Source organism: Vipera ursinii, assembly GCF_947247035.1.
Source record: "Vipera ursinii genome assembly, chromosome: 4".
NCBI lineage: Eukaryota > Metazoa > Chordata > Lepidosauria > Squamata > Viperidae > Vipera > Vipera ursinii.
Window position 1 is genome coordinate 18,101,913 of NC_139514.1, and position 22,485 is coordinate 18,124,397.

At 38.4% G+C, this 22,485-nt stretch overlaps 1 protein-coding gene across 2 annotated transcripts in view; it reads right to left on the reverse strand.

Moving 5' to 3' along the window:
* CWF19L2 (CWF19 like cell cycle control factor 2) overlaps positions 1-16,986 on the reverse strand; it is an 81,844-nt gene extending 64,858 nt beyond the window's left edge. Inside the window, exons 1-3 of one of the 2 annotated variants that reach the window (XM_083361790.1) lie at positions 16,854-16,965; positions 15,843-15,984; positions 3,212-3,322 (exon numbers count right to left, since the gene is read on the reverse strand). In XM_083361790.1, the coding sequence (XP_083217916.1) occupies positions 3,212-3,322; positions 15,843-15,863 (132 nt within the window). In that variant the 5' untranslated portion in view covers positions 15,864-15,984; positions 16,854-16,965. Of the gene's footprint in view, positions 1-3,211; positions 3,323-15,842; positions 15,985-16,853 lie in introns of both variants that reach the window. The other variant, XM_083361789.1, reaches the window with a different exon arrangement.
* Between the last annotated feature and the right edge of the window lie 5,499 nt (positions 16,987-22,485).

A 22,485-nucleotide genomic window follows, 5' to 3' on the forward strand; every position in this document is an offset into this window, starting at 1 on the left:
CCTGCCTGCCCACCCGGCGGCGCTCTTCCTCCTGTCCAAGGTTTTCATTGTTGTGAGCATTTCTGTTGAAGATTGGCAGCAGGGGTGGGGGTGGGGGGGTGTTTGGTTTTTATTCCCCCCATCTGCTGGGTGGTTGCAGCAGGTTTGGGTCACTTCACATGACCCTGGGACACTGTGACCGTCATAAATATGAATCAGTTGCCAAGCATCTGAATGTAAATCACAAGACCCTCAAGATGCTGCAACATTCCAGCTGATCGGCACTTCTTCTGGGCTCAGCAGAAGTGCCAGGATCAGCACCGAGCTCCAGATGGAGCCTGGTGCTGATCCTGGCGCTTCCGCTGAGCCCTGACAGCCCTGCAGCTCCAGCTGTCTCTCGCTCAGGCTTGTGTGGTGCTACCACCGGTTCAGCTCATTCCCCTCCCCCGCTACCACTTTTCTAGGATGGTCGCGTACCACCTGCCAGGTGCCAATGTACCACAGGTGGTACCCGTACCAGTGGTTGAAAAGCCCTGCCCTTTCACTACCTGCAACAGGTTTTCTTTCGGGAAACCCTTCATTCCCTGCTCAGGACCCTTCAGCTGCATTTCTCCATTTTTCATTCCTTATTAGCACCAGCAGCCAGTGAATTGGGAAATGTTATGTAGCAATTTGAGACAATTATATAACATTTAGCTTAACACAGAAGGATTTGTGATAAAGACAAGGCATAAAGATAGTTTTCTACTCTTCTTTTTCAGATGAGTACTTATGAGAATTTTTCTTTATTACAGTGGCACTGTTCATTCTTTCCTCCACTACCCCTCTAGCTTCTCCCACTTTCTGCCTCTGAATGTATCTCTAGTTTTAGAGAATGACATTGAATAATTTATAGAGAGCTCTCTTTATACTATTTCCCCGTTCTCATTCTTTACCTTCCATTCTTTTTGTTGTCTGATATGGAAGGATTGATGAACTTGTTTTTTTTAAAAAAAAACCTCTGGATTCTTTTAAGTATGCTTGCAAAAAAGCAAGCACGGATTTTCCTCATTACTAGCTGTGGTGGCAATGCAGAAGACCACTATTTTGAGGAGTTTACTGACGTATTGATTTTTTTCCTTCATATTAAGGAAAGTCTAGCAGTTTAGAGCTCATTCTGAGATAGCCTGCTTGTTTTTCACTCTTGCTTGCTGAATAAAAGGGAAGGGGGAATCTTCATATAGTTTCAAAGCTGCAAAAGTCTCAGACATTCAAGTCCCCTTCCAGAAGTCATGTGCCAGTCAGTCAAGGTCAAGTCTTGCAGTTTCCTGACCACAGCAGGGTGATGAAACAGGTTTTGAAGACTTATTTTGGCGGCAGGGGGGGAGGGTTGCATTGTGTGGAGCTTCTATAATGACAGCATAAATGCCCCAAGGGAGGCCATTTTCGTACTACCTAATGCTAGGTACTATAGAAAATGGCCTCCCTTGGGGCAGCATTTGTGCTATCATTAATAAGGTGCTCCTGGCAGCTTATAAGTGGCAATTGGTTCTTTTAGATCCAAAGACAACGCCTCTCCTGCTTCTCCTGCCTCAGCGAAAGGCAGTCACTCAAAAAACCTGACCCACCCCATATATGGCTTTATAGGCCATTACCAGCACCTTGAATTGAAACTAGAAGCAAAGTAGCAATCCATGCTGCTCACAGAGCAGAGTTATAACATGTGCTGATCGAAGAACCCACATAATTGCCCACACCACTGCATTTTGAACCAGCTATAGATTCCAGATGCTCTTCAAGCCCAACCCCTCATAGTATTTTAACATTACAGTATAGCATTGCAGTAATCCATTCTGGAAGCGATCAGGCCACAAGTGACTGAAAGTGAATTCTCCCGATGCAGGAATGGAAACAACTGGAAATACAATCTGAAACTGACTAAGGTTAACCTGCCCACAACTGCCACTCCTAGCCACTACTTGATTCTACTACTTGATTCTACACTACTTGATAGGAACCTGGGCTCCCTAGCAGAGGAGATGCTATTGGTGTATGTCTTGGTTGTTCCATGTCTACATTATTTTAATAGTTTCTAATTTTCTCTCCTTCCTCTGAACTTATTCCAGAACAGTTTACCTTGGCTATTCCAATCTTTTCAATCTTATTCTCATATGTCAGTATAGCGCAGGGCTCTTCACTGGATCTTAACTGGTATGTGTATTTAAGAGAGATTGATCACAAATTTCCCAATATCCACCTATACTTTTGTTCATTTTTTTTACATTCCTCTAATTCTCACTCTTCTTTCTCACTCCTAGGTGACTATGAGTGCCAGGCCTTTGCCAGTCATTCTTCTTCCTTTCATCTCTACAGAAAATTGGTAAGTTTTAAAAAGGGTTTTAAAATATTTTTAATTTAATTAATGATTTAGAGGAGGGGGGTCTAATAGATGACTGTTGCAGATTAATACCTTTGTTCAATCATTAGGTACATATCCCCTGCAAAATCCCCAGCTCATTGTTTCAATTGGATTGTGTTGATCTTTTAGTGCTAATATTTGCTTACTAATCTTATTTGGATTATTTGTAATTATTGGTGGCAAGAGGTATTTTGTACACCTTCATAACATGTAATAATTATATTGTCATTATCTATGCTGAACATCAGTTCAACATTTCACAATTTATTTATTCCGTTTGCTTTTATGTTCCAGAATTTGTTTTTAAATTCATTCAAATTTCTTTTCAAAAACTATTTATTTTTTGCTAACCCAGCAGAAAATTGGTATCCTGGGACTTTGACTGAATTTGGCTTGTACTGCCTATTAACACATTTTGAAGCACTTGCCCCATTTTGCTTTTTCTATAAATTCATTAAGTTAAAACCTGAAATTTTACAGAGCATGTATTTAAACTACTTAACAGCCGGTTCTCTTGGATTTTTAAGTCTTACCTCAGAGGATTTTTTTTCCCTGATGGCAGAAAGATGATAAATGAAAAGCATTTTGATGATGGTACTAGCAATGCAGTCATTTCGTCATCATGTAATTTTGCATCTCTTGTTAATTGAATTAAGCAATATTTTGATATTATTTTAAAATGGCTGTTACCTGTTCAGCATAACTAGAATGGAAACAAGTGGGCAAAACTTTTGCTTATTCACAAATAAAAAATGATTGCAACAGCAGTATCAGCAGTCTTTTAAAGCATGGCTTTCCCACAGTCATTAATATATTGCCCATTGCAGGTCTTACCTTTTTCATTTCTTCTAAACGCTCGTTCACATCAGTCAGCATCCAAGTATCTTCCCCACGCAATCGCTTCAGTTCCTTGCGTCTTTCATCTTTTTCATAATTAGCTTTTGCCTAAAGTGGAAAAAGGGACACGGATAATGCAGCAAATTGCAAATATGTGTATAAAGTAATACTTAGCTCTTCAGTGAAATGCTCAATTTGGAATAAATCAGTGATGCTCCATTATATCTCAGAGATACTTGATTACACCAAATCAATGAAGCATAAGACTAGCTGGAGAGTTTTAAAAGAAAAAGAATTATTGTGAGCTTAATTTTGCTACTAAAAGCTGTTATAAGATCTAGAAAGTATAATACGCCTATGAATGCTTAAGGGGGAAAAATTGAATTCCAAAACCTAAAGTAAATCATCCCATTTATCAAAGAATATTTTACTGAAATCTAAATCTTCACAAAGACTTACTCAAATATTGTATTATACTCAAACACACATACACACAAATATAACTGTGGAATTGCACTGCTTGGAATCCTAGACTGGCACATTTTTTTCCTTTTTCCTGTCTATTTATCTAATTATATGCATCCCTCCTAAATGATTTGCTATTGTTATTGTTTCCCATACCCATTGGGAACAATGTAATGACAATATCTTTACTACACTGTTCCAATTGCTTTAGCCTCACTAAAATATTTACGTTACCTAGATATGGCTTATCTAGTTTAAAATATGCTATTAGAATTTTTATTTTAGATTTTTTCCAAATGGGTCTGTTTTATTCTCACTTTAAAATAATTTAATTATTTTTGCATAATGCAAAACACATGAAATGGATACTTCTCAAAGCCTTATCCATGTGCAGATATGTGCGTTGAAAAAAACCCAGTTTTATACATATCACGATATCAAGGTTTAGGACTAGAATAAATGCTACCCAAATATAGTTGTTCAAACAAACAGCTCTGGGCTACTGTCTTCTCTCCCCTCCCATAAAGCTAATTAGTAATAAAAAAAAAGTATGGAGCCAGTTTAGTGTAGTATAGATTATTTGAAGTATCTTTATATCACAGGCAATGCCTTTACGTTCTACTGTTCCAGGCACATGAGGAATGTGTCAGGACCCACCTCAATCCACATCTTAGGAAATAAGAACTCTTGGATGCAAGTTTAGTCCAAAAGGAAAATGTTTACTAGGAAGGAATCGATTGTGGGAATACAAGACGGAATCTGAGAAAAGTTACATTTCAATCCTATATAAACCATTCCCATTCCAGCCCCTCCCCTCATCCATTTGGTCAGGCTGTCGTCAGTTGCTATGGTATCAGGTCCTTCCATGGGAAAGGGAACTCTCCTTGGTTTTATGGTTATTGCTTCCCCTTTTCAGTTGTAAATGAAGACACAAACCAGATCTGTCTGTCCCCCTCCCTTCCCCCGTTAAAACATCCCCTGTTGTTTGAAAATCGCTTTAGTAACCATCCTCTCCCCCCCCCTCGGAGAGATGGCAGAATCCCCAGTAATAGCACGTTGTTCTACCTATACAATTATGAAATGTGATATAAATGGATTCTGACATTCGGCTCTCCTTTCAGAAAAAAGATGAGTCCATCTGTGGGGAAAGAAACCATATAAATGTTAGCCTGGTTTGTTTGGATATTCTGTATGAAACCTCTTAAGCAGCTTAGGTGCTTTAACATGGAGTTTGTTAACCCACTCATTTTCTGAGGAGGGGAGGTGTTTCCATGCCACTAAATATTGTATCGTTCCATGGTGTTTTCTGGAATCTAAGATTTCTTTCACTTCAAAATGTTGTTCTCCTTCCACCATGATGGGGGGTGGTGGTGGTGGGATTTTTGCTCGTGGTGATTGTTGTTCTCTCTTTAATAGACTGCAGTGGAAGGTTGGGTGTATTCGTCTAAGATTTTTGGGTAGTTCTAATTCAACTGTTACTGGGTTTATGATTCTTTTAATTGGAAAGGGTCCAATATATTTTGGTCCTAGTTTTTTACAGGGTTGGAGTGATTTCAGGTATTTTGTGGATAAATATACCATCTCTCCTACCCTAAATGGTGTGGGATCGGTTCTTTTTTTGTCTGCCTGTGTCTTGTATGCTTTTCTGGCATCTTCCAACGCTTTCCTAATGATTGGCCATGTATTTTGTAATTGAGCAATCCATTCCTTCAGATCAGGGATAACCGGTTCTTTTGGGGTTAGTTCTGGTATTGGGTTGAAACTCTGGCCTGTAGCTACTTGAAAAGGAGTGTAACCTGTGCTTGAGTGGACTGCATTATTATATGCTACTTCTGCAAAAGGCAGTAGGTCCGTCCAGTCGGACTGCTGAAAATTAATATAGCATCTCAGATATTGTTCAAGTATATTATTAAGTCTTTCAGAAGCTCCGTCTGTCTGAGGATGGTGACTAGATGACAGTCCTTGGGTGGTTCCTAAGAGGGATAAAAATTCTTTCCAAAATGCCGATGTAAATTGCACCCCTCTGTCAGATATGATGCGTTGTGGTACCCCGTGCAATCTGTAAATATGCTGTACAAAAAGTTTTGCTAATGCTTTTGCAGTCGGGATTTTTTGGCAAGGTATGAAGTGTACTTGCTTAGAGAACAGATCTGTGACAGTCCAGACTACGGTGTTTCCATTACTTTCTGGCAGTTCTACGATAAAATCCATGGCTATTTCTTTCCATGGGGCTGAGGGGTTTGCCACCGGTTGTAACAGGCCTGGCGGTTTCCCTTGCAGTCTTTTGGCCATCGCGCAAATTTGACAGCTACCCACATAGCTTTCTATGTCCTTTTTCATAGATGGCCACCAAAATTGCCTTTTAGTTAAGTGTAAGGTTTTTACAAAGCCAAAGTGTCCTGCTGATTTTGTATCATGGCACAGTTGCATGAAATTGATTCTCTGTGTGGCAGGTATATATAGCTTCTCCCCCACCCACGGCAGTCCATCTTTAATTGTGCACACATGGAATGGGAATGGTTTATATAGGATTGAAATGTAACTTTTCTCAGATTCCGTCTACTGTCAGGACCCACCTCAATCCACATCTTAGGAAATAAGAACTCTTGGATGCAAGTTTAGTCCAAAAGGAAAATGTTTACTAGGAAGGAATCGATTGTGGGAATACAAGACGGAATCTGAGAAAAGTTACATTTCAATCCTATATAAACCATTCCCATTCCAGCCCCTCCCCTCATCCATTTGGTCAGGCTGTCGTCAGTTGCTATGGTGTCAGGTCCTTCCATGGGAAAGGGAACTCTCCTTGGTTTTATGGTTATTGCTTCCCCTTTTCAGTTGTAAATGAAGACACAAACCAGATCTGTCTGTCCCCCTCCCTTCCCCCGTTAAAACATCCCCTGTTGTTTGAAAATCGCTTTAGTAACCATCCTCTCCCCCCCCCCTCGGAGAGATGGCAGAATCCCCAGTAATAGCACGTTGTTCTACCTATACAATTATGAAATGTGATATAAATGGATTCTGACAGAATGTTTAATAAGATGCTCAAATATAAATATATTCACATATCAATAAGAACATTCAGAAGGAAGATATCCTGCTTCTTAAAATCTCATGCCCACACGCCAAGGGGCCAATTTTCACTGAGTCAACAAATATAAACTCTTGAATTATCATTTTCAAAACTGCAACTTCAGCATTCATTAACAGAAGGCTGTCCAGCACCAAGCCCACCTCTTACTAAAAAGCCACAATGGATTAGCCCTTTTATTATAAATTAGCCATAGTTCACATTTACTAGTTAGGAATCTATATATTAGTAGATGTCAGATCATACATTTGACAGCTTGACAGAATTATGTATTTGGATTTAGCAGCAGATCTCTGGATGATCTGCTAAAGAGATGGGAATTTGATGGGAATTTCCATGGTGGAGACTTTTATAGGACATAAGGTTCACAACCTTTCTGATCACTTTCAGAAACTGCTCATTAATTACTTCTAAGCTAATTAATGATAATGATGATAACTTTATTGTCACTTTGAATGTACACCAATCGGCATACATCAAAATGAAATTTCGTTGCGTACAGCTCTCAAAGGGTCACCACCTCCGATATATACTGCTTGTTCGCGGCCTGCTCAAATTTCACATTGTCCATTTTAGTCTCTAGGGAGTGAACGATGGCAAACAGGACAGATGGAAATAGGGCTCCATGTGGATTAGCCCTCAAGTTAGCTTGTATTCTTTCCTTTTTCTGATCCTGACTCTTCCACCTTTTCCTTAAAGAGGCCTTGCTTCTTTTCACCCCTGGAGCATGCTGCCGCCGCCACCAACTCCTCCAAAAGCCTCTCTCTCTTCCTCTGGGCCTGCCGACAGCCTCATCCAGTTCCTTCGCTCCATAAGCTCCAGGTCCTCTCCTCCTCTGCCTCCTCTGGAAACAGCCCTGATTTGCAATACAATCCATCACTGGGCCAGCAGTCAGATCTTGCTGCTGGTAGAACAAATTCAAACAGCGCCAACGACTTTTAACGGTCTCACCAGCAGTTCCAAAACAACTAGAAACTCGCCAGGCCAGCAAAGATTGTCGGTCGTATGTTACCTTAGTTCCACCATGTTGCTCAAACACATTAAAATCTTCCTGATCATGTGGCCTATAGCCCTTACTATCCCTCCCAAAACTATTCGCCTTCAAGAGCCAATGCAGCCGCAGCCATTACAGGCGCCACCATCTTAGAACACAAGTTGTATTACGTGGGCAAACATAATTACAGATCTTTGGAATACAAGTTTGAAAATGCTGAGTAAATCTGCTTTCAATCTTGAACCAAAGAAAATTTATTCATAAACTTAAGAATTTAAAGAATCTGAAATAAACAGCAAAAAAACTAAAAAAGATTTTGATCTTAGAAAGTTATAAACAAACTAGGAATCCAGCTAGAATTGGAATATTGAATTTTTGTACATTTTGGAATGATAAAGTACAAACAACTTCTTATGAAAAATATATGGCTTTGGTTTTACAAGACAAAAGGAAGACAAACAATTTCATGATTTCAAAATCTGGACACTAGAGGGAATTAAGTTTTTTCATCACAAGCCTTTAAAAAGTTGCAAAACATTGCAACAATAAAAAAAACTGAAAGAGAATTTTGAAGAAGGGGAATCAGAAAATAGCCACGGTATCAACAATGTCAGTAATGCTGTCTTATGTCCAAAAGATGTTATTGAACAAATAGCAGAGGTACAACACATTTTATCTAACAAGATAAAATGGTATGGAAAGTGGCTTTACAACTGACAAGACAGTGACTTACAAAAAGATGTTTCACTTAATCTATAAAATAAACTGGATAAGGTTTTAAATTTTAAAAGGAAAATATAAATGATAAACCAAGAGAGTGATCTGAATATTTTTTTGCTATGGAATTTTTCTATCGGATTGTTAAAGCTTTGGAGAATTCTGACAAAGGGATAAAGAAAAAATGAAGAGAAATCAAGGCCTGTGACAATATTGGAATGAACTACATATTAAGTCTATTAGCAGTAAAATAAATATAAAGTTGGTTTATTTGATCAAAGTAAAAACAAGGTATGTTAATTCTGGCAACCCTTTTGGACCTTTTAACCCCCCAACTGAAAATATGTTTTATGGATTTGTTTATGGGTAAGAGATGGCATATGGGATGAAGAAATAAACATTTGTAACCTTAGAAGAGGTGAAGAGTTATTAAATCTGTTTATACATGATAAAAGTTGGAAGTCACTTTATGTATTTCTTTTTTTCTTTATTATATTCTTACTTTTTCTTTTCTTTTTGTTACACTTTATATTCCTTTCTATTCTCTTTTCTTGTCTTAAACCACAAAGTTTAGTTTGTATTAGATTTTACTATTATAATCAAACTCCTTAATAAAAATTACATACACACATACATATATATAAAATCAATAAATCAATGACATAACTTTCTAGAAAATAAATATAAAATATAAAAAAATCTAAATGAAATAATTATTAAGTTATGCCATAGAAGGGATGACAGCTTCACAGATGCGCCTCTAACATCCCCTCAAGCACCACTACGTTTTTCAAAAAATATCCCAGAATTTGCAGTTCTCCTAAACTAGTTTCTATTTTGATGACTGTCACAAATCGGTGAGCAGAACATAAGTAAGTCTTGTCACTCTCCTTTTCACATATTTCAATACTACTCTTCATAAGGACAGAGACCCTGTTCTAAATAAATTTTCCATAATTCCCTCTGGCAGTCAGCACTGAGGGAATTTGTAAGTATAGTAACAAGACATCTTGTGCTGATTTAGCAATGTCCTTCAGTGTTTGGCCCCATACACTCTTCCATTTATTGGATATGGTGGTTTCAACTTAAAAATTTAAACAGTTGTTGTTTTCTATCCTACCATAATAACCAAGCATAGGCATATATTTTATGTGATTGTAGGACTTTTTGCTGAAGACAGGCATCCTTTACTGAAATTGTGACATTCTGATGATACATGTCTCTATACATTATTCATAGTTTTCATTCCTGCCTAGCAACAGAGAATAATGAAATTCCAGACAATAAGACCTTGAAAAAGCTAACATCTGACATGCATAAATGCCTGTCTGCCATTTTGCACAAAGTAAATTCCCCCCCCCCCCGAAAAAGCCACACACACACCCCAGGTTCACAAACATTTGATTTCAGATACCATGATCTGCTCTCTTTTTAGCCATAATAGATACGTAAAATTAAGGGTAACAGAATTATGGATAAACAGTACTTAATTTCATTAGCTCCTACTTGCAGAATGGCAAAAATGGGACAACACAAACTGATGACATACAATTCTTATTCTATTTCCATGCTTCAATGCTACCCAAATCATCCGATAAGTCTCTAAACCAAAACAGATTTAGGAATGAGCCATTTAACCCAGTTAAAACTACACAGTGAAATACCTAAGGCTGGAAGAATTATTGAATTTACAACAGTGAATAAACTTTCCTTATCTTTTTCAATAGACGCCAGGCTTAAAATTAACGAACAGGGCAAATGAATATATCCTATTACAATAACTACAACTATAAACATATTACATATAATAGGATTATGTTTTCTTAATAACCTTGTTTTCATTTAATGCTATCTTGGGCAAATGAAATTCAATGCCTAATTTTAGATGTTGTTCACTTTTTCAGGAGCATAAATACTCAGCGTTCAAAGTTTGTACTCATTAATTTTTGAATACATATTTGAATTGCATAAGAAGATACACAAACACACAGGGCACAGAACCACCCTGAGTAGGAAGTGAATTATTTTAGAGTTTTGCTGTGAATCTATGTAACTTATTAATTGTAAAAAAGCTAGTAAACCATGAAGAACATACTTTTATTACTATTTACACATACATAATATTAACATCTACTTAATATTAGCTAAAATTGGTATGGACCTTTTCATACAAGACTTGCTTGATGATAAATGGTAATAGTTCATGAAACAATCGCATCTATACAGTTCTGAACTACTCAGAGTTTATCCACCCAACATTACTCTTTCCCCAGGATTTGGTTCATGTTTTCAGAGAAAAGAAACTCCAATATTTCATTGGCTATATGGAAACAACCAGACTAGAGTAAAACATTTTCATTTTCCTTTCCTAAGTAAGCTTCAAGAACAAATTTATCAGGCAATGCCAGCAATTATTTCGAGGTTACATCTGGACTGATTTAGGGTTAATTTGAGATGATCCCATCATTTCTGGTTCATGTTGGATAATTGCTTCTTGATTCCAAAGCATAGTAAATATATGACTATTGATTGAAACACAAGTAATAAAGATTAACTCAACAAGATACAAATCCACCATAAGACAAAGATCAGCATTCTCCAAATGTGTGCTCTCTTCCCTCCAGCCAATATTTTAGAGTCACAACTGACATTATTCCCTATCAAGACATATTAATATTAATATTAAGACATCTGGAAATTCGAAGAATAGGGTAGCAGGTTGATAATTGGTATCTGAAGGATACCAGGCTGGAGAAAACTGGCATTTTAGAAGTGCATTTTATTTATTTGTTTGTTTGTTTGAAATTTTTCTTTATTGACTCTCATTTAAGCAACTGTTAGAAAGCACCAATCACATTTTTAGCCACAGCACATCATTATATGGTTCTTTCTAATGAACCATCCATATCAAGCAGCCTTGGTATCTTTTTTTAAGTCAATTAATTTACTGCCACTGCTGAGAGCCTCTAACATCTCCAAGTCTAGTTCTGGTGATAGAACCTCAGTCTTCTAAGATATAGTAATAGTGTTGCCAATCCTATTAAGAATTATTTATTCATCCATTCATTCCTGAGTACTGGAACAATATGTTTACATATATCTAGCATTATTGTACAAACATAAACAAAATTATTTAGAAACACAAGAATACTTGCTTACAATTATATGTTAGAATGGGCTTACAAGAAATGTAGAGGAGTTCACTGTAGATTAGCACCTATGATATGGGTTAAGCCTCCATCAAATGAAGCTAGATTCTTGGGACTTTGCAGACAAAATGTAACTTGTTTGACAAGAATACAGAAATGATTTCCCATTATTCTCTCTGTGAGTGTTTTTTGATCTTCCTATTCAATCTTACAGCCCTGGATCTTCTGCAGGGTTTCCTACTCAAGTTATGACCAGGTCATTTTATCAAAACTGGGGTGCTTAACAGCCCATCTACACTTACAATATTTCCCCACACCAACACTGGCCATGCAAGATACTCTAAATAAATGTGGAGATGCCCCACACTTACTAGCACAGATGATGTTACTTAGTTGGATAATGAAACATTTGCAAGCAAACAATAAATGACAGAGAGCACCAAGAACCTCACAGTTCAATTCTGGGCTACATATATTCTACCTGCTCTTTATTCATTCTTTCACTTAACTGATCTCCAACGTATTTTGAAATTACTGTACTTCACTTTGATTGCTGCTAGTTTTAATTTCTCCTGCCTTACAGTGGTTTCTATTCTTTTTCAACAAACTGCATCCTTCAATCATTATACTCCTATATAATGTGACAGACCAAAATGGCAATTGGCTAAATCTAACTTACACGTGTTCTCTGGCTTTGTCTTTAATTGCTGTTCATATGATAAGATAAAAGGTTCAAACAACTGGTGCCCAAAAGGTTGGGGACCTCTGATCTAGTATAGCCACAGATGACAAGACAACTTGAAATCAGGAGGACTGGGAGAAGATGTTTTCTCAAGGTAGCTCAACTGAATGTATGAATAACTAGTGCTTTTTCACAGCCCAGACAGTTCCAATATGGAGCCTATCTTACATAAGTGTCCATTATTCCTATGAAAACATATTTCCATTTCTATAAAGATTCAAAATCATTTTACCTACTTACTGTATTCTGAATATGAGAGAAAAATGTAGGCTACAGACTTTACTAGCTATCATTTTTCCTGATTTTCATTATTAGCTTAGAAGGCCGCATTACTGTAATATTCTTGCTTTCTTTCACAACACATCCGTGTTTATCTGAGGTATTCGAAGTTTTTGCTTTATATAAATCTCTAATATTTCAGCCTTACAGTATTCTCGTCACACAAATGAAAATAGTTACTGGGGGGGCCTTATCTAATCAAGCAGAATTCCAAGGTTCTCCCTGCAAAGTAACCATATTCCTGTATAATAAATTAAGTTTCAGGTTTTGTCATCACTGTTCAGTAAAGCTAAATTTTAAATAATGTTGATATGTAATGAGAAAGGTAGACTGTTTGGAAAACACACTGATACTTGAGAAAATAAAAGACAATAGAAAAAAATGGTATCGGAAGACAAAACAGCTTAATAGTATTTCTGATATGAACCACTGTTCAGTCACTTCTGATTCTTTGTGATCAGATAACTGTTTACAAGGATTTTCTGTCCATAATTGTTTCAAGTTCTTATAATCTCAAGCTCATATCAGAAACACTATTAAGCTGTTTTGTCTTCCGATACCCTTTTTTTCTATTGTCTTTGATTCCCTCAAGTATCAGTGTGTTTTTCAAACCGTCTTCATTACATATCAACATTATTTAAAATTTAGCTTTATTAATACATCCAGTGAACTGTCTAGTCTTCCCTCATATATTAAATTATTGATCCTTCAAGATATAATCAACAATTTTATTTAGTACCACAGTTCATTGACGTTATCACCTGCAAAGGGTAGGGTAGGGTAGGGTAGGGTAGGATAGGATAGGATAGGATAGGATAGGATAGGATAGGATAGGATAGGATAGGATAGGATAGGATAGGATAGGATAGGATACTTTATTGTCACTTTAAATGTACACTAATCAGCTCTCAAAAAATACCATTATGCATATACACACATACATACATATGACAGAGAGAAATATCACAGTCTAGTTCAAATGTAGACATATACATGGCAAAAAAAAAATCCTGTTGAATCTACAAGACGGATGCCATAAGGAACAAAACTATTACAGAATCTAGTGGTTCTGCTATAAATACTTTGAAACCTCCTTCCAGAGGGGAGCAACAGAAACAGACTGTGAAGTGGATGTGTGGGGTCTCTAACAATGCTCTGAGCTCTAAGCACATAGCGCTTATAAGTAATATCCTGAATAATGGGAAGCGAACTTCGTATAATCTTCTCAGCTAAACTTATCATTCTCTGTATGGACCTTCTCTCTGAGGCACTGCTACCACCAAACTGAAGAGTGATACAGTTTGTTAAAACATTCTCAATCCTACCTCTGTAAAAGGTGGCCAGGACAGGAGAAAGATGTGCTTTCCTCATCCGACACAAGAAATACAAACGTAGGACTGCTAATTCTTTATCAACAATCTTAGTATAGTGGAAGTTCTGTGCAATTCATTCACACAGAGATAATTATATGCATTAAAGAATGATACAGCAGCCTTCTCAGCTGTTAGCCTCTATGCTATGAAACATACTTTTCCCAGAGACATACTTGGCTCCATCCTTGCTTTCCACAAGATTCTAAAAAATAGATTTTTCCATCATATTTTTGGCCTGAGTTCATTGTCTATAATCTTACTCTGGTTTAGAATCTTTATTTTTATACTATTTCATTGTCCTTATTTCTGCCTTTTGTGAACTGCCAGAATCCTTTGGGATTGGAGTGGTCTACATTAAATAAAACTACTACAATATTTTCACATCTCCCAAAGTAAGGACAGGAGCCATAAAATGCCCCCAAAATGTTTCTAATTTGTAGAACTTTTCCCACACTATTGGTGGGAAACCAACACAAAAAAGGAATTTCTTTGCCCAAAATAGTAATATTTTGCCCAAAATGAGACAATTATACCCTTTGGCTGCCTGAATTAATTATTCCCAATTCCATGAATGCATTCTTCTTTTTAGTTTTTTACAGACCCTCAAACTAATTCTTGAGCTAAACAATATTTGTGGAATAATCCTAAAGTACATTTTCTTATAATATCCCATTTTTATTTTTATTTTTAACTTGACATAGTTCTTGCAAACCAAGGTTATGAAGTTTAAAACAGGTTCTGACTCCCCTAATTTTCAATCTTACCAAGAATCTTATAGCTTGTGAATAAATATGTTGCAGAAGTTTAATAAAGTTATAAATTCTGAATGCAATCATTTCTTTGGATCCTTTTCCACCTGAAGACTTGCAAATAACACATATCTACATGTACATCAAAAGACACTTCTTTCCCCTGACTCTAAGACCACCAAGGACCAAAAAACAAAATCATTTAGTGATTGATATTTCTTACCCAACCTTTTGTTCAAAAACTCAGGGCCTTATAATGCCCTCCTTCCACTTTCCTTCACAGCAATAACTCTGTAAGGTAGGTTGGGATAAGGCATATAATAACCATCTATGGCAGATGGTGGACTTATATCTGAGTCCCTTTGTTCCCTGTGCAAATTTCTCAGCCCATACTACTCTTTTGTCTTACATACAACTTAAAATGAATTATGAAATAAAAAGACTAGGAGAACAAAAAAGGTAAACATGATACTATGATAATCAATAAAGGAAAATATTTGTAGCTCAGGGTTGAAATGACAGGTCCTCAGTTCTCTCCGAGCTTGTTTTCTTGCAGATGTTTCATTACCCAAACTAGGTAACATCATCAGTACACTGAATAACAGAGTTGGAAAGGATCTTGGAGGTCTTCTAATCCAACCTTCTGCTCAAGCAGGAGACCCTTCTACAGCATTCCAGACAAGGGCTGTCCTTAAAAGCCTCTGAAGGCAAGCCATCCCACTGGTTAATTGTTTTCACTGTTAAGTAATTTCTCCATAGTTCTAGGTTGCTTCTCTCCTGGATTTGTTTCCATCCATTGCTTCCTATCCTGCCTTCAGGTGCTTTGGAGAATAGGTTGACTCTTCTTTGTGGCAGCCCCTCAAATCTTGGAGCCTAGTCCTTCTTTTCACTACACTAGACAAACCCAATTCCTGCAACCGTATGTTTTAGCCTCCAGCCCCCTAATAATCTTTGTTGCTCTTTTCTACACTCTTTCAAGAGTCTCTACATCTTTTTTATAATATGGTGACCAAAACTGAATGCAGTATTCTAAGTGTGATCTTACCAAGGCTTTATAAAGCAATACTAGTACCTCACATGATCTTGATTCCATCCCTCTGTTAATGCAACTGAGGATTCTGTTGGCTTTTTTGGTGGCTGCCACACACTATTGGCTCATATTTAAGTGATTGTCCACTAAGACTCCAAGATACTTAGTTTGGGTAATGAAACATCTGCAGAAAAATATGAAAACAACCAAACTCAGAGGGCACCAAGGAACTCTCACTATGATACCCACTCAGAATGATTCAATGATGCATAAATACTTTGCCTACAATTTAAAAGTGACTTTTGTACAAGACCAATTCTCTCATTTCCAATGAAATCCCAACAATCCAGTGGACGAATTTAGTTGTAAATAAGACTAAGCAGGTATTCGCAGATCCAAAAATACTTCCTTATGGAAGATCCCTGAGAATCAAGTAACGGTGGAATTACTTTGATCACTTTACTCTGGGTACCACTCAGAGCAATTGGGTAGAGGGGGGGATCTATATTAATAAATGAAATGCTATTGCCCAGGGGGTTTCCCTGCCCCTCCCCGACTCCAAAACTGCCAGTGACTGCAATTCATGGGAGCATCTTTCTAGGAGCAATACGAGTGATGGTTTCATTGGTAAAACTACATTTCCCATAATTTCCGGAAAACGTTCGGAGGGGGGGGATATAAAGATGCCCACTTATTACATCGGGCGCCTAATCTGGAATAAGGGTTTGTTTTTATGGCGACGTCTCCAAGCCGAGAGCCGAGAGGTCTAGCCGGGAGGGCTCGGTCATGTCCTAAAGCAGGGGTCTTCAAACCTGGCCCTTTTATGACTTGTGGACTTCAACTCCCAGAATTCCTCAGCCAGCAAAGCTGGCTGAGGAATTCTGGGAGTTGAAGTCCACAAGTCATAAAAGGGCCAAGTTTGAAGACCCCTGTCCTAAAGAGACAGCAGGGAAGGCGAGTCCCAAATCTGGAGTTTGCTTTAAAGATCAGAAACCCACGACTCCCCCAAGGAAGCCAGCGAAAGCGGGGCGAAAAGCAGAGCCGGTGGGTCACCTGCTGCAGCAGCGCCTCGCGCTGGCGACGCTTCTCTTCCTTACGCGCCGCTAAGACCCGCTCGCTTTCAAATCCGGTCGCCATGATTGTTTCGGGGGGAAGGAGCTGCTGCCGTAAAGGAAACAAGCTAGTACGCCTGCGCAACCCGGAGTCGTCAAGCTCTAGGCTAGAACTCATCATTGAATGCCTCCATTTCCGCGCATGCGTGCTCGGAGTCTCCAAGACGTTAAGTAGTTGCTGATGCTTTTTCGCCTCCTTGGCAGCTGCGGAGAATGGGATTGTTGCTACGCTATTCTGAAGTCTCTCCCTCGGTTCATTTTTATTTCTGGTGGCTTGATGTATTGTGGGCGTCCATAATGTATTGTAGGAAGTGTGGAAGTGGTTATCACTACCGTTCAGACAATATATGATATATGACTTAGTGGCAGCCTTTAAAGCTTTTGCTTTGTCCATAGAGCTACACCTACAGTGTAAAGTAGGTGTAAAGTCCTGTAGACTTTCCGTTTCTAGAAAAAGTATTTGAGACTAATAGTTCTGATTAGTAGACCAATGTTTCTCAACTTCAGCAACCTTAAGATGTGTGGCCTCCAACTCCCAGCCAACATGCTGGAAGCACTATGAAGCAGTATATAAGTAAGTTACTGGAACCTACACAAAATTGCTGAAGTTAAACTAACAACATTTGCAAGCTTGCACACTTTTCCTCTTTGGGGAAAAAATGGAATTAACACAACTGTTGTATAAACTTTTTAAAATTCAGTTGGAGTCCAGTTGGGAGATGTTTTTATAGATGTGAAGCAAAAACGGCTTGGTGCACAAATCAAGCAGTGTGGCAGAATTTATCTTCATCAAAAAGAAGGAAATAGGATTAAATTTTGATAAACAGTTTGGTTAGACAGAACAAATGAGGGAAGGCTATGAATATTATTTATTTATTTATTTATTTATTTATTTATTTATTTATTTATTTATTTATTTATTTATTTATTTTATTTCCATTTATATCCCGCCCTTCTCCGAAGACTCAGGGCGGCTTACAAGCTTAGCAGTAGCCTTCATTCTATGTATATGCCTGCTTGTTAGGGCTTTCACACACACCCCAAGCGGCATTATTACAAAGTCAGCTTAATTGCCCCCAACAATCTGGGTCCTCATTTTACCTACCTCGGAAGGATGGAAGGCTGAGTCAACCTTGAGCCTGGTGGGACTCGAACCTGCACTAATTGCAGGCAGCTGGTGTTACTTAAGGAGGCATCAGCCCACTGCTCCACCAAGGCTACATAATTATGATTATGACAGGCTAACTAAAGCTTGGCACATCAACTGGCACAATCGTAATTCTGTGTGCTGTAATCTCAGTTTACCTGTTGGCATCACTCAGGAAGGGATAGAGTAGAAACCTGGGTTCTACACTAGAGCTGTAACATTCATGAAAATAGCTCTTCCATACTATTCATACAAAGTATTCTCATAATGGCTGGATTTGTGTATTACATTACTCCATAACTGACTGGTTTGTTTGATTTGGGTTTGGGGCCAATTCAGCTATTGTGTTTTTCAGCCACTGATTATATGAACTATTCATTGTGATTTTTTCAATAATTTGTTGTGTGCATCACCCCATTGTGATTTACTGAATGTTGATTAAAAAATCCAGTCATAATAAGCTATACAATTATTGCAATCTATTCACTGTATTCTTAAAGTCATATATTAGTAAAAAAATGTTTAGGATCATCTAATGCAGATTTTGTTGTGTTGTTGTTAGCTGTGAAGTCGTGTCCGACCCATTGCGACCACATGGACAACATTTCTCCAGGCCTTCATGTCCTCTACCATATGCTGGAGTCCATTTATGCTCACGCCTACTGCTTCAGTGACTCCATCCAGCCACCTCATTCTCTGTCGTCCCCTTCTTTTCTTGCCCTCAACCTTTCCCAGCATTAGGCTCTTCTCCAGTGAGTCCTTCCTTCTCATTAGGTGGCCAAAGTATTTGAGTTTCAACTTCAGGATCTGGCCTTCTAAAGAGCAGTCAGGGTTGATCTCCTCTAGGACTGACCAGTTTGATCGCCTTGCAGTCCAAGGGACTCGCAGAAGTCTTCTCCAGCACCATAATTCAAAGGCTTCAATTCTTTGGCGCTCAGCCTTTTTTATGGTCCAACTTTCACTGCCATACATTGCAACTGGGAAGACCATAGCCTTGACTATACACACTTTTGTTGACAGGGTGATGTCTCTGCTTTTTAGTGTGCTGTCTAGATTTGCCATTGCTTTCCTCCCCAGGAGGAAGCGTCTTTTAATTTCTTGGCTACAGTCCCCATCTGCAGCCCAGGAAAATAAAATCTGTCACTACCTCCATTTCTTCCCCATCTATTTTGACCTACATATAGGTTTCTTAAGAGACAAACAAATAAGATGGTCTGGTACTCCCATCTCTTTAAGAACTTGCCACATTTTAAGCATAACTTTACTAGCATGAGAAATGAGTGCAATGGTGTGATAGTTTGAACATTCTTTGGCACTGCCTTTCTTTGGAATTGGAATGTAAACTGATCTTTTCCAATACTGTGGCCACTGTTGAGTTTTCCAAATTTGCTGGCAAATTGAGTGTAGCACTTTTACTGCATTGTCTTTTAAGATTTTTAATAGCTCAGCTGGAATACTGTCACCTCCACTAGCTTTGTCGTTGCTCAGCTTTTCTAAGGCCCACTTCACTTCACATTCTAGGATGTCTGGCTCGAGGTCAGTGACCACCTCATTCTGGTTATCAGGGACATTAAGCTCGTTCTTGTATAGTTCTTCTGTGTAATTTTGCCACCTCTTCTTAATCTCTTCTGCCTCTGTTAGGTCCCTGCCGTTTTGGTCCTTTATCATGCCCATTTTTGCATTAAACGTTCCCTTCATCTCTCCAATTTTCTGGAAAAGATCTCTGGTCCTCCCTATTCTATTGTTTTCTTCTGTTTCTCTGCACTGTTCATTTTAAGAAGGCATTCTTATCTCTTCTAGCTATTCTCTGGAATTCTCCATTCAATTGAGCGTATCTTTCTTTTTCTCCCTTGCCTTTCACTTCCTTCCTTTCCTCAGCTATTTGCAAAGCTTCCTCAGACAGCCATTTTGTTTTCTTGCATTTCTTTTTCTTTGGGATGGTTTTAGTTGCTGCCTCTTGTACAATGTTGCAAACCTCTGTCCATAGTTCTTCAGGCACTCTGTCTATCAGATCTAATTCCTTAAATCTATTTGTCACCTCTACTGTATATTCAACCGGGATATGATTTAATTCATACCTGAGTGGCCTAGCACTTTTCCCTACTTTCTTCAGTTTAAGCCTAAACTTTGCAATGAGAAGCTCATGGTCTGAGCCACAGTCAGCTCCTGGTCTTGTTTTTACTGACTGTATAGAGGTTCTCCATCTTTGGTTGCAGAGCACATAGTCAGTCTGATTTCTGTGTTGACCATCTGGTGATGTCCATGTGTAGAGCCGTCTCTTGGGTTGTTGGAAAAGAGTGTTTCCTATGACCATCATATTCTCTTGACAAAATTCTATCAACCTGTGCCCTGCTTCATTTTGTACTCCAAGGCCAACCTTGCCTGTTATTCCGGTTATCCTTTGGCTTCCTACTTTAGCTTTCCAATCCCCCATGATGATAAGGACATCATTTTTGGGTGTTAGTTCTATAAGGTGCTGTAGTGCTTCATAGAACCGGTCAATTTCATCCTCTTCAGCACTGGTGGTTGGGGCATAGACCTGGACTACTGTGATATTGAATGGTTTGCCTTGGATTCGAACTGAGATCATTCTGTCATTTTGAGGATTGTATCCCAGTATTGCTTTTCCTACGCTTTTATTGACTATGAAGTAGTATACCTGATGGTCATCTGAATTAAATTCACCCATTCCTGTCCATTTTAGTTTGCTGATACCTAAGATGTCGATGTTCAGTCTTGTCATCTCTTGTTTGACCACGTCCAGGTTCCTATGGAGAAAAAATCTTTACAGCATCGGACTTTCCTTTCACCACCAGACACATCCACAGCTGAGCGTCCTTTCAGCTTTGGCCCAGTCGCTTCATTCTTTCTGGCGCTACTAGTACTAGCCCTCTGCTCTTCCCCAGTAGGACACCTTCCGACCTGAGGGGCTCATCTTCCAGCGTCATATCGTTTTGCCTTTGGTACTGTCCATAGGGTTTTCATGGCAAAGATACTAGAGTGGGTTGCCATTTCCTTCTCCAGTGGATCACGTTTTGTCAGAACTCTCTGCTATGACCTTTCCGTCTTGGGTGGCCCTGCACGGCATAGCTCATAGCTTCATTGAATTACGCAAGCCCCTTCGCCACGACAAGGCAGTAATCCATGAAGGAGGAATGCAGATTAGAGATCTACATTAAGGGAATGTACGGAGAGGGAAATGCCAGATATTCAAACTGTGACAACAATAAAGAGAATTCCCAGGCATTCCTGGCCCACCTGTAAGAACTACCAACAGAGTCTTAGAAAGGTCCAAGGAATACAAAAAAGGTTTTAATATATGCTTAATTGATTACAAAAAGCCCTTTAATTGTGTCAAACATATCAAATTATGGAATCCCTTTAGGAAGATGGGAATCCCAGAATATTTTCCTGCTGTTATGTGAAACCTCTACACAGAACAGAAGTCATAGTGAAACAGAATGCCTCTGGATCACTGAAGGAGTGAAACAAGGCTGTATAATCTCTCCTCAATTATTTATTCAGTCTATATGCTGAATATCTATTAAAGGAAACTGAATTGGAAGAAGACGAGCATGGTTTTAAAAATAAAGGAAGAGACATCAATAGCCTGCAATATGCTGATGACACTACTCTGATAGCTGAAAATGCAAATTATCTGCAAGCTTTAGTAATACAAATCAGAGAGCACAGTGGAAGAAAAACCGAGACTAAAATATTAAGAAAAGCAAACTAATGACAACAGGTACAGCAACCAGCCTTAGAATTGACAGTGAATATATCAAAGTGGTAGATAGCTTCTGCTTTTTACGATCAACCATCAAATATAAAAAAAAACAAGCAGTCAAGAAATGTGTTGCATATTAATACTTGGTAGGGCAGCCATGGAAGCCTTGGGAAAGAGATTCAGATGCCTATCACAAAATTCTGAATAGCGTAAGCCATGGTTTTCCTGTGACACTCTAAAAAAATGAAAGTTGGATTTTGAAGACACAGGATAGGAAGAGCGTTGATGCTTTTAATTTTGGTATAGGAGAAGACTCCTGAGGCAGCTGAGAAAGTAAACTAATGGATCATCAAACAAATCAGCTGTCATTAGAGGAACAAAAGATCAAGCTCAAATTACTCTACTTTAGACATATTATGAGGACCCTAGCTCTAGGTACTGAGAAAGGGGACAGGGGAGAAGTGGATGACCAGCAGGAAGGGATAACGGGCAGTAGGAATCACTATAAGGAACAGGAGGAAGAGACACAACTAAGACAATGATTAGATAAAAGAAATCCAATTGTACACTATTGGAAGTGCTGAAAGATCAGGTTAGGGGCAGACCCTTATGGAGAAATGGTTGCTAAGAGTTAACAATGACACAATGGCACATATTTATATATAATCAATATATAAATAAATAATGAATAAACCTCAA